The sequence below is a fragment of the Nothobranchius furzeri genome, chromosome 2 (assembly GCF_043380555.1).
Source record: "Nothobranchius furzeri strain GRZ-AD chromosome 2, NfurGRZ-RIMD1, whole genome shotgun sequence".
Lineage (NCBI taxonomy): Eukaryota > Metazoa > Chordata > Actinopteri > Cyprinodontiformes > Nothobranchiidae > Nothobranchius > Nothobranchius furzeri.
In genome coordinates, this window is record NC_091742.1 from 86,765,716 (window position 1) to 86,778,350 (window position 12,635).

General features: G+C 46.9%; 1 protein-coding gene across 1 annotated transcript in view; it reads left to right on the forward strand.

The window, feature by feature from the left end:
• The window catches only part of LOC107374328 (mucin-2), a 33,275-nt gene extending 21,450 nt beyond the window's left edge, over positions 1-11,825 (forward strand). The window contains exons 11-13 of the mRNA XM_054748563.2: positions 52-6,675; positions 6,798-6,874; positions 11,289-11,825. Of these exons, the coding sequence (XP_054604538.2) occupies positions 52-6,675; positions 6,798-6,874; positions 11,289-11,408 (6,821 nt within the window). The 3' untranslated portion in view covers positions 11,409-11,825. The remainder of the gene's footprint in view (positions 1-51; positions 6,676-6,797; positions 6,875-11,288) is intronic.
• The last annotated feature ends 810 nt before the right edge of the window (positions 11,826-12,635 follow it).

Sequence of the window (12,635 nt, forward strand, 5' to 3'; positions counted from 1 at the left end):
TCATTCCTGAACTGTTAACGTCACAGATGTCCAGATCTGTTCTGTTCACAGGCGCTCCTGTCACCACAACTTTCCCCACAACAACCACAGTCGATCCTATCACCACAGCTCCCCCACAACAGACTATCCTGTCAGCACAGCTACCCCCCACAACAGACTATCCTATCACCACAGCTCCCCCCACATCAAAATATCCTATCACCACATCTACCGCCATAACAGTCTATCCGACCACCACAACTCCCCCCACAACGGACTATCCTACAACCACAACTCCCCCCACAACAGACTATCCTACCCCCACAACTCCCCCCACAACAGACTATCCTATCACCACAACTCCCCCCACAACAGATTATCCAATCACCACAACTCCCCCCACAACAGACTATCCTGTCACCACAGCTCCCCCCAACACAGACAATACTACCACCACAACTCCCCCAAAAATAGACTATCCTACCACCACAACTCCCCACACAACAGACTATCCTATCACCACTACTCCCCCCACATCAGAATATCCTATCACCACAGCTACCCCCACAACAGACTATCCTACCACCACAACTTCCCCCACAACAGACTATCCTATCACCACAGCTAACCCCACAACAGTCTATACTACCACCACAACTCTCACCACAAGAACCATAATCAGTCCTACCACCACATCTCCCCCCACAACATACTATCATACCCCCACAACAGACTATCAAACCACAAAAACTCCCCCAACAACAGACAATCCTACCACCACAACTCCCCCCAAAATAGACTATCCTACCACCACAACTCCCCACACAACAGACTATCCTATCACCACTACTCCCCCCACATCAGAATATCCTATCACCACAACTTCCCCCACAACAGACTATCCTATCACCACAGCTAACCCCACAACAGTCTATACTACCACCACAACTCCCACAACTCTGACCACAAGAACCATAATCAGTCCTACCACCACATCTCCCCCCACAACATACTATCCTACCCCCACAACAGACTATCCTACCACAAAAACTCCCCCAACAACAGACAATCCTACCACCACAACTTCCCCCAAAATAGACTATCCTACCACCAGAACTCCCCACACAACAGACTATCCTCCCACCACAACTCCCCCAACAACAGACTATCCTATCACCACTACTCCCCCCACATCAGAATATCCTATCACCACAGCTACCCCCACAACAGACTATCCTACCACCACAACTTCCCCCACAACAGACTATCCTACCACCACAACTTCCCCCACAACAGACTATCCTATCACCACAGCTAACCCCACAACAGTCTATACTACCACCACAACTCCCCCCACAACAGACTATCCTACCACAAAAACTCCCCCAACAACAGACTATCCTACCACCACAACTCCCCCCACAACAAACGATCCTCCCACCACAACTGCCCCCACAACAGTCTATACTTCCACCAAAACTCCCACAACAACAGTCTATACTACCACCAAAACTCCCACAACAACAGTCTATACTACCACCAAAACTCCCACCACAACAGTCTATACTACCACCAAAACTCCCACCACAACAGACTATCCTACCACCACAACTCCCCCAACAACAGATTATCCTCCCACCACAACTCCCCCCACAACAGACTATACTCCCACCACAACAGCCCCCACAACAGACTATCCTATCACCACAACTCCCCCCACAACAGAATATCCTATCACCACAGCTACCCCCACAACAGTCTATACTACCACCAAAACTCCAACCACAACAGTGCATACAACCACCACAACTCCCCCCACAACAGACTATCCTACCACCACAACTCCCCCAACAACAGACTATCCTACCACCACAACTCCCGCCACAACAGTCTATCCTCCCACCACAACTGCCTCCACAACAGACTATCCTCCCACCACAACTGCCTCCACAACAGACTATCCTATCACCACAACTCCCACCACCCTAGTCTATACCACCCCCACAACTCCCCCCACAACAGACTATCCTACCACCACAACTCCCCTCACAACAGACTATCCTACTACCACAAGTCCCCCAACAACAGACTATCCTACCACCAAAACTCTCCCCACAACAGACTATCCTCCCACCACAACTGCCCCCACAAAAGACTATCCTACCACCACAACTCCCCCCACAACAGAATATCCTATCACCACAGCTACCCCCACAACAGTCTATACTACCACCAAAACTCCCACCACAACAGTCTCTACTACCACCAAAACTCCCACCACAACAGTTTATCCTACCACCACAACTCTCACCACAAGAACCATAGTCAGTCCTATCACCACACCTCCCCCCACAACAGACTATCCTACCACTACAACTCCCATAACTCTCACCACAAGAACCATAGTAAGTCCGATCATCACAACTCCCCCTACAACAGTCTATACTACCACCATAACTGCCCCCACAACAGATTATCCTACCACCACAACTCCCCCCACAACAGAATATCCTATCACCACAGCTACCCCCACAACAGTCTATACTACCACCAAAACTCCCACCACAACAGTCTATACTACCACCAAAACTCCTACCACAACAGTCTATACAACCACCACAACTCCCCCCACAACAGACTATCCTACCACCACAACTCCCACCACGACAGACTATCCTCCCACCACAACTGCCCCCACAACAGACTATCCTATCACCAAAACTCCCACCACATTAGTCTATACCACCCCCACAACTCCGCCCACAACAGACTATCCTACCACCACAACTCCCCGGACAACAGACTATCCTACCACCACAACTCCCCCAACAACAGACTATCTTACCTCCACAACTCCCCCCACAACAGACTATCCTCCCACCACAATTGCCCCCACAACAGACTATCCTCCCACCACAACTGCCCCCACAACAGATTATCCTACAACCACAACTCCCCCCACAACAGAATATCCTATCACCACAGCTACCCCCACAACAGTCTATACTACCACCAAAGCTCCCACCATAACAGTCTATACTACCACCAAAACTCCCACCACAACAGTCTATACTACCACCACAAGACCCACAACTCTCAACAGAAGAACGATAATCAGTCCTACCACCACAACTCCCCCCAGAACAGACTATCCTACCACCACAAGTCCCCCCACAACAGAATATCATATCACCACAGCTACCCCCACAACTGTCTATACTACCACCACAACTCCCACAACTATCACCACAAGAACCATAGTAAGTCCTACCACCACAACTCCTCCCACAACAAACTATCCTATCAACACCACTCTGCCCACAATAGACTATCCTATCACCACAGCTCACCCCACAACAGACTATCCTACCACCACAACTCCCCCCACAACAGATTATCCTATCACCACAACTCCCCCTACAACAGACTATACGATCACCACAGCTCCCGTCACAACAGACTATCCTATCACCACAGCTCCCCCCACATCAAAATATCATCTCACCACAGCTACCCCGACAACAGTCTATCCTACCACCACAACTTTCACCACAAGAACCATAATCACTCCTATCACCACACCTCCCCCCACAACAGACTATCCTACCACTACAACTCCCATAACTCTCACCACAAGAACCATAGTAAGTCCGATCATCACAGCTCCCCCCAAAACAGGCTATACTACCACCACAACTCCCCCCTCAACAGACTATCCTACGACCACAGCTCCCCCCACAACAGACTATCCTATAACCACAACTCCCCCCACAGCAGATTATCCTATCACCACAGCTACCCCGACAACAGTCTATCCTACCACCACAACTTTCACCACAAGAACCATAATCAATCCTATCACCACACCTCCCCCCACAACAGACTATCCTACCACTACAACTCCCATAACTCTCACCACAAGAACCATAGTAAGTCCGATCATCACAGCTCCCCCCAAAACAGACTATACTACCACCACAACTCCCCCCTCAACAGACTATCCTACGACCACAGCTCCCCCCACAACAGACTATCCTATCACCACAACTCCCCCCACAGCAGATTATCCTATCACCACAGCTACCCCCACAACAGTCTATCCTACCATCACAACTCCCACAACTCTCACCACAAGAACCATAGTCAGTCCTATCATCACAGCTCCCCCTACAACAGTCTATCCAACCACCACAACTTTCACCACAAAAACCATAGTCAGTCCTATCACAGCTCCCCCTTCAACAGACTATCCTATCATGCTAGATAGCCCCACAACAGTCTACCCTACCACCAAAACTCCCACAACTCTCACCACAAGAACCATAGTCAGTCCTATCATCACAGCTCCCCCCACAACAGATTATTCTACCACCACAACTTCCCCCACAGCAGAGTATCCTATCACCACAACTCCCCACAAAACAGACTATCCTATCACCACCACCACAGCTCTCCCCACAACAGAATATCCTATCACCACAGCTACACCCACAACAGTCTATCCTACCACCACAACTCTCCCCACAACAGTCTATCCTACCACCACAACTCCCACAACTCTCACCACAAGAACCATGGTCAGTCCTATCATCACAGCTCCCCCCACAACAGACTATCCTACCACCACAACTCTCCCCACAACAGTCTATCCTACCACCACAACTCCCACAACTCTCACCACAAGAACCATGGTCAGTCCTATCATCACAGCTCCCCCCACAACAGACTATCCTACCACCACAACTCCCCCAACAACAGACTATCCTATCACCACAACTCTCCCCAGAACAGACTATCCTATCACCACAGCTACCCCCACAACGGTCTATCCTACCACCACAACTCTCACAACTCTCACCACAAGAACCACAGTTAATCCTATCATCACAGCTCCCCCCACAACAGTCTATCCTACCACCACAACTCTCTCCACAAGAACCATAGTCAGTCCTATCATCACAGCTCCCCTCACAACAGACTATCCTACCACCACAACTCTCCCCACAAAAACCATAGTCAGTCCTATCATCACAGCTCCCCCCACAACAGACTATCCTTCCACCAAAACTCTCCCCACAAAAACCATAGTCAGTCCCATGATCACAGCTCCCCCCACAAAAGACTATCCTATCACCACAACACCCCCCACAACAGAACATCCTATCACCACAGCTACCCCCACAACAGTCTATCCTACCATCACAACTCCCACAACTCTCACCACAAGAAACATAGTCAGTCCTATCATCACAGCTCCCCCCACAACAGTCTATCCAACCACCACAACTCTCACCACAAAAACCATAGTCAGTCCTATCATCACAGCTCCCCCCACAACGGATTATCCTATCACCACAACTCCCCCCACAACAGAATATCCTATCACCACCACCACAGCTCACCCCACAACAGAATATCCTATCACCATAGCTACACCAAAAACAGTCTATCCTACCACCACAACTCCCACAACTCTCACCACAAGAACCATGGTCAGTCCTATCATCACAGCTCCCCCCACAACAGACTATCCTACCACCAAAACTCCCCCAACAACAGACTATCCCATCACCACAACTCCCTCCACAACAGACTATCCTATCAGCACAGCTACCCCCACAACTGTCTATCCTACCAGCACAACTCTCACCACAAGAACCATAGTCAATCCTATCATCACAGCTCCCCCCACAACAGTCTATCCAACCACCACAACTCTCACCACAAGAACCATAGTCAGTCCTATCATCACAGCTCCCCCCACAACAGACTATCCTACCACCACAACTCTCCCCACAAAAAACATAGCCAGTCCTATCATCACACCTACCCCCACAACAGACTATCCTACCACCACAACTCCCACAACTCTCACCACAAGAACCATAGTCAGTCCTATGATCACAGCTCCCCCCACAACAGACTATCCAACCACCACAACTCCCCCCACAACAGACTATCCTACCACCAAAACTCCCCCAACAACAGACTATCCTACCACCACAACTCCCCTCACAGCAGACTATCCTCCCACCACAACTCCCACCACATCAGATTATCCTGTCTCCACAGCGACCCCCACAACAGTCTATCCTACCACCACAACACCCACAACTCTCACCATAAGAACCATAGTCAATCCTATGATCACAGCTCCCCCCACAACAGACTATCCAACCACCACAACTCCCCCCACAACAGACTATGCTACCACCACAACCCCCCACGCAACCGACTATCCTATCATCACAGCTCCCCCCACAACAGAATATCCTACCACCACAACTCCCACAACTCTCACCACAAAAACCATAGTCAGTCCGATCATCACAGCTCCCCCAAAAATAGTCTATCCTACCAACACAACTCTCACCACAAGAACCACAGTCAGTCCTATCATCACAGCTCCCCCCACAACCGACTATCCTTCCACCACAACTCCCCCCACAGCACACAATCCTATCACCATAACTCCCCCCACAACAGACTATCCTATCACCACAGCTCCCCCCACAACAGAAAATCATATCACCACAGCTAGCCCCACAACAGTCTATCCTTTTACCACAACCCCTCCCACAACAAACATTTTTGGTCCTCCCACCACAAGAACCACAGCCACTACTACACCTACAGTTGCACCAACTACCATTACAACAACTACAACAATGTCTCCAACACCTGCCCCAGGACAAAGTACGTTTAGAACCTAGCTTGAGATTATTTTTCCAGTATGCTGATGTTTCGGTTTGCACCATAACTTTTAAAACCAAAACTATTCTGTTCTGCATTTTGAAGTTGATTTTCTGTGCTTGTAGATTATGTGATTGCTCTGAAAATGAAGATCTCTACTACACTTTCTCTGGACAACCAAAAGGAGACCATCGTTAAACTGGTCAGTAACCTTTTCACTGTAATAAAAACAAAATGTAAGCAGGTTGAACAAATGAAGCTGTTTTTTGTTTATTTAACATTGTCTTTTGCAACTTGGCTTGGATTGGATCATGGATGCCCAGGGTTGCCCAATACTTGTCCTTGGAGGGGTGCTATCCTGTATGTTTGAGTTGTTTTTTATGCTCCATCACAATTCAGTGATTTGATGGCATATTCAGCAGGTCATCAAACTCCATAGAAGTCTTTTAAAAACTTGATTGTTAAAATTAGGTGTGTTGGAGCAAGATATTAACTAAAACATTTTAAATGATAAATAACTCACACTTGTATAGTGCCTTTCAGAGTCAGAGTACTCAAAGCGCTTAACACTACAATGGATCACTCATCCATTCACACGTTGATGGTGATCAGCTACATTGTAGCCACAGCTGCCCTGGGGCGCACTGACAGAGGTGAGGCTGCCAAACACAGGCACCATCAGTCCGTCTGACCACCACCAACAAGCAAGAAGGGTCAAGTGTCTTGCTCAAGGACAAAACAGCAGAATTCTCCGTCAAGAGCCAGGATCGAACCTGCACCCTTCCGATTACTGGACGACCCGCTCTACCTCCAGAGCAACTGCCGCCCCCAGCTATTGCTGGATAGTGGGCCTCCAGGGCTAGGATTCAGCCACACATATAGTAACATAACACATTTCAAGCTGAAAGACACTAATAAACACCTAGGAGCTGGCTGTAGATGTATTTAATTTGAACATGGCGACAATGGCAGAGGAGATCAGCTCCCCTCCCATAAATGAAGGGTTGCAGGTTTGCACGCTGCTCAGGGTGTCACAGTACCAGTAGTTGTTTCCCTGGGGAAGACACATCAGCAGTCTTGCCTTCGACTGTTGGTAGGAGGTCCAGTAGCCAGCAGAAGTTAGCCCAGGAGTTGCTGTGGCTACAGTTTTATTCATCACCACCAGTGTGTGAATGCATGTGTCAGTGGGTGAATGACTGATGTGTTGTAAAGCACCTTGGGGGGCTGTGGGGCTCTAGAAGGTACTATATATAAATACAGGACATTTACCATTTAAATACCACACATCTTCTGGTAAATGCATGAGACATTGCAATGATTAAAAATCAAGATTAAACTCAAACCACTTTGGTGTTCACTCTTGTTCCATGGGTCTAGTTGTATTTTAAGGTGTTTCGTATTCAAAAGTACTAAGAATGAGTCCCTATAAACACAAAATTTAACTTTTGTTTGAACAGCGTCTTTTAGTTAGGTACATGGATTAGAGATGCAGGAATCACAACTCAGTAATACCATGGTTGGTACTTGTATTGATGTAAGTGACCAGCAGAGGAAAATGTGTTTTTATAGAAGCACATCATGGAAGCTGGAAATAAGATTGTGCTTCTTCCTGACACTCGCGGAGTACAGACGCTTCTCTCTTTGCTCCCTTATCTTTTTTTCCCAAGGCTCTTTGTCTTGTCTGCCCACAGAGCGCTTCTCTGCATTTCTTCTGAAAACCCCTATTTTTAACCATGGATTTGATAAATTAGTCATTCAACGTGATTGATAAGATTTTTTTCAACAATGAGAACAGAGCAGGGGGCTCCCACATGCCCACAGAGGACACACCAGTGGGGTATATGCAGGATTCCTGGAGGAATGGAAGATCATATGCCTCTCCCAGCTGTCCATTGAGGATGTCGAAGACGTGTGGATATTTGGCCTGATGAGCACAGGATTTCTCCTGATTGGAGTGGGAGGATATCTGGTTTTCTGGAAATTTGGGAAGACGGGAGCAATTGGAGGGCGACCCACACTAACGGAAAGCACCGTCCGCGTGGAGACTTCACAGACTGGGACGTTACTCGGGGTAGAGCCCTGCACAGGCCTAAAATCTGAGCCAGTGTCCGGCCCGGCCCGAGGGGGTGGAGCCCCCGCCCGACCCGGTCCGAAAAGGTTTTCAGGATTCTCTGGCCCGACCCGAGCTCAACTTTTTTTTAACCAACTAAATGAAAACAAAGTGTGTCAATCCTGACCAATGTGTTAAAAGACGTACAAGATCCGATCAATTTGTTTTTCCCTCATTTACCGTCACGGAGATTACGGCGCACTGGCTCTGGTGGTAATCAAGTTAAATTTTATCTCTTTCCAACAATTTTCACAATAAAACAAAACAGTCAAAAGCAGGGCTTGTGTTGTGTTGACCGGATAGTTCCCGTATTTGACCGTTTTCATTTGACGGAGAAAGAATAGAAAGAATAACCCCGACGCATGCGGACGAACTGACATTTTACTCTACGCACATCGCAGATGTTGCTAAATCACCCAAGAAAAGATTCCCATCTGAACATCTGAACTGGACATTGCTCAGTGCAGCTCGCTGTCAGTGCATATATGCACAGCGAGCTAAAGTTGTGGGGATTGGCTTGGAGCACGTCGCAGAACCAGAGCGCATGCAGGAAGGTTCCTCCCACTGAAGCAAGTGTTTTCCAAACCCTGTCTCTCAGAGAGACTTGTCACTTAGAAAATGTTCCCTGATTATGTGGCTGAATAGTGCTTGTTCCTGTCTCCAATGTGGCAACGCATCCAGGAGCCATCTGAGGAGAAGCCCAGAATCTCCCATCCTCTTCAGCTCAGAAAGTACATATGATTACGCACAAGCGTGACCCGTCAACCCGGTCTCACAGTAAGACCGGGTTGGGCCTGTTCAGGTTTACGCAGACAATCTTTACATAGAATTGACTTACAGATATAAAATTAATTCAGTAAAATATAAAGCATTTTATTTAAATATCCATTCATTATTTTACAAGCACAGAGAGCCGCATCAGATTCAAATCAGCGGGAAGATTCCTCCAACTGAATTCAGTTGGAGGAATCTTCCCGCATGTGCTCTGGTTCTGCGACGCGCTCCAAGCCCCTCTCCATATCTTCGCTGAGCAGTGTCCAGCTCAGTTGTTCAGATGGGAATCTTTTCTTGAGTGATTTAGCTATATCTACGATGTGAGTAGAATAAAATGTCAGTTCGTCTGCATGCGTTGGGGTAATTCTTTCTATTCTTTCTCCATCAAAATAAACGGTCAAATACGGGAACTATCCAGTCAACACAAGCCCTGCTTTTAACTGTTTTGTTTTCTTGTGAAAATAGATAAAATTAAACTTGATTAACACCAGAGCCAGGCGCACTGTGCCGTTATCTCCGTCACTGTAAATGAGGGAAAAACAAAATGATCGGATCCTTTTCTGACCTTCCCCACCTACAAAGTTTAATTACAACAATCAAACGACAATCTCCAATGAGCCTGGATTTGTATTCTGAACAGTCTAAACATGTTTTAAAAAGAAATGTATGACAAAAGTGGCACCTGCTCAGTAAAACCACCAACAGGGTGAAAAATATCAAAATATTGTATGCAGAGACGGGCTACAACTTCTGGATCCACTTTATATAAATCGTTTTATTGATTATCTTTTTATGAAAGATAACTTTGACGTACATGAGCGACCGATACTGGCTGCTGTCACCTGTTGTGAGCAGCTCTCTGCTGTCTGAGGGTAGGCCCTGCCCACAACGCCGTGGCTGCTGTGGCTCCCAGTGTTTTCTTTACTGTGGGAAATGGGTAATAATGGCTCTTTGATGGGAACAGGTTGCCGACCCCTGGTTTAAGTGTTTCAATTTTTTTAATGAATTTGCTTAAAAATAAAGGCGCCCGGCCCGGCCCGTGTCCTAGGTAATTACACAGTCGTTGGCCCGAAGCCCGGCCCGAGGGCTGTCCGGCCAGGCAGACCCGAGGGCCTAGGGCTTCAGTGCAGGGCTCTAACTAGGGGTGAATCGTAAGCTGGACAAAGTTCTAGCTGCGAAACCGGTATTAGTACGCAAAATGGATGTCATCTCGGAGAGGGTCACCGGATGGTTTGGACAAGTTTAAAAACCCAAATTGGCTTCACTGAAGGACTGGAATCATCAGTTTAAAGACTGAAGGCAGAGAGGGAAATGATCTCAGCCTGACCCAAACAAAGTCTTGTTATCCAAATCTGACGCCCTAGCAGCCTTGAGAGGCTAGCAACAAACCCCTACAAAGGAATGCAGACAGATGCTGTGAAAACCAACCTACCACCCCCTCCTGGTGGGAGGGTAGCTGTGAAGTGCCTTTTTTCCCTCCTCCCGAATCAATTCCTCATGTTACCCTCTTATCTCTGTTATTAAGGTAGCGCGACTCAGGGTTGGGAATGACCACAGTCACCAATTCTTGTCATGTGTCTTGCCCATGTATGTCTGATCTCTGAATTGTGTGTACTGAAACTCTAATTTCCCTCTGGGATTAATAAAGTATCTTTGAAATGTTTTGAAATTGAAATAGGTGTGATTCTTCAAATGCATTAATCAAAACATGTATAATGTGTTTCTTCAACAGATAAGAGATGCATTGATTGGACGGGGACTGCCATCAAACATAAGTCTTCGCCTTGTGAGCAGCAGCAGAAGAAGCAGTCCAGTTCAAGTGACAATAGCTGCTTCCCATGGGTTGTCATGAAAATGCATAGGACTCCTGAAGGGAAAGGGGTTTCCTGCTGTTTAGATACAGTGTTTGGTCACAACTGCCAACAAGCTACTTTGAACCCTAAACTAAACCCTCACACATGATAAATCACGGTTAGTTCACAAGCCATAAAAACATTGTAGAAGTTTTAAAAAGTTAGTTGTCCAGATAGCCTGTTATCTTTATGTTGCTGTTATTTTGTACTGGTGTAGTTGGGAGGACCGCTTTATCTGCCGTTTTTTGGTGTCTGATGGAATACATCTGCTGATTGTATATTTGATTATTGTTGGTTACAGTAAAAATTACAAAAAAAATCCAGTGTGAATGCGCAGCAAAGCCAACAACTACTGTAACTGGTATCCACAAATGTGTTCATTCAGAATAAGAATAAAGATGTTTGTGTCTGGTTGATGATTTGTTTTAACAAAGGTTCCCAGGCAATAAATCTTACATCATTGGATAACCTCATAAGTGTAAGGTTATGAAGTTCATGGTTTTCAACTCCATACAGCTGGCCCCTGGGCACAATAACACCGTGTAGAAAAACCAAGGTCGGGTTGTTCCTCAGACTGTTTACATTCCAGGAGAAGAGTCCGAAGGAGAAGAAGAAGCTTTACCTAATCAAAGTACTTTATTTGTGATTAAAATTATTAAGCAAAACAGATGTTGATCAACAATAATCAAGTGAATGATCTGTGAAATAAATATGTCATGAATTATGTTTAATGAAAACAGGACTACGGTGCAGACATACTGATCCTCATCTCCATAGAAATGCATGACACATTGTTCCAACCAATCAGAGCTTTCGGCTGCCGCAGGAGAATCTGGTGTTGACTTCAAGTGTCCAATCTACTTTACTGAAACTTATCAACAAGTCAGAGATATAAAACAAGGCAACGCCATTTTAAGTCGGTTCCAGTTTGACTTCAGTTCTATTCACCATCATCCTAAAGACAAGCGCAGCCTGGCCGGATGCGTTTTCTTTAAACTAAGAACTGTGAAACGGGAGATTTTCGTCGTTTAACAACCAGACGACGTCCTTTCAAAATAAGAGCAACTGCTGACGCTGCTGAATCGTACCGGGCCGACCCTCCAGACGGGTTTTGAAACGTTGTGATCGCTGCACCGACAGCTCCACCGTACATCCGAGGTTTCCAGACCTGGCAATTCCTGATCTACTTGGGAGACCCCACTGGGTACGTACACGGCAAAATAGCG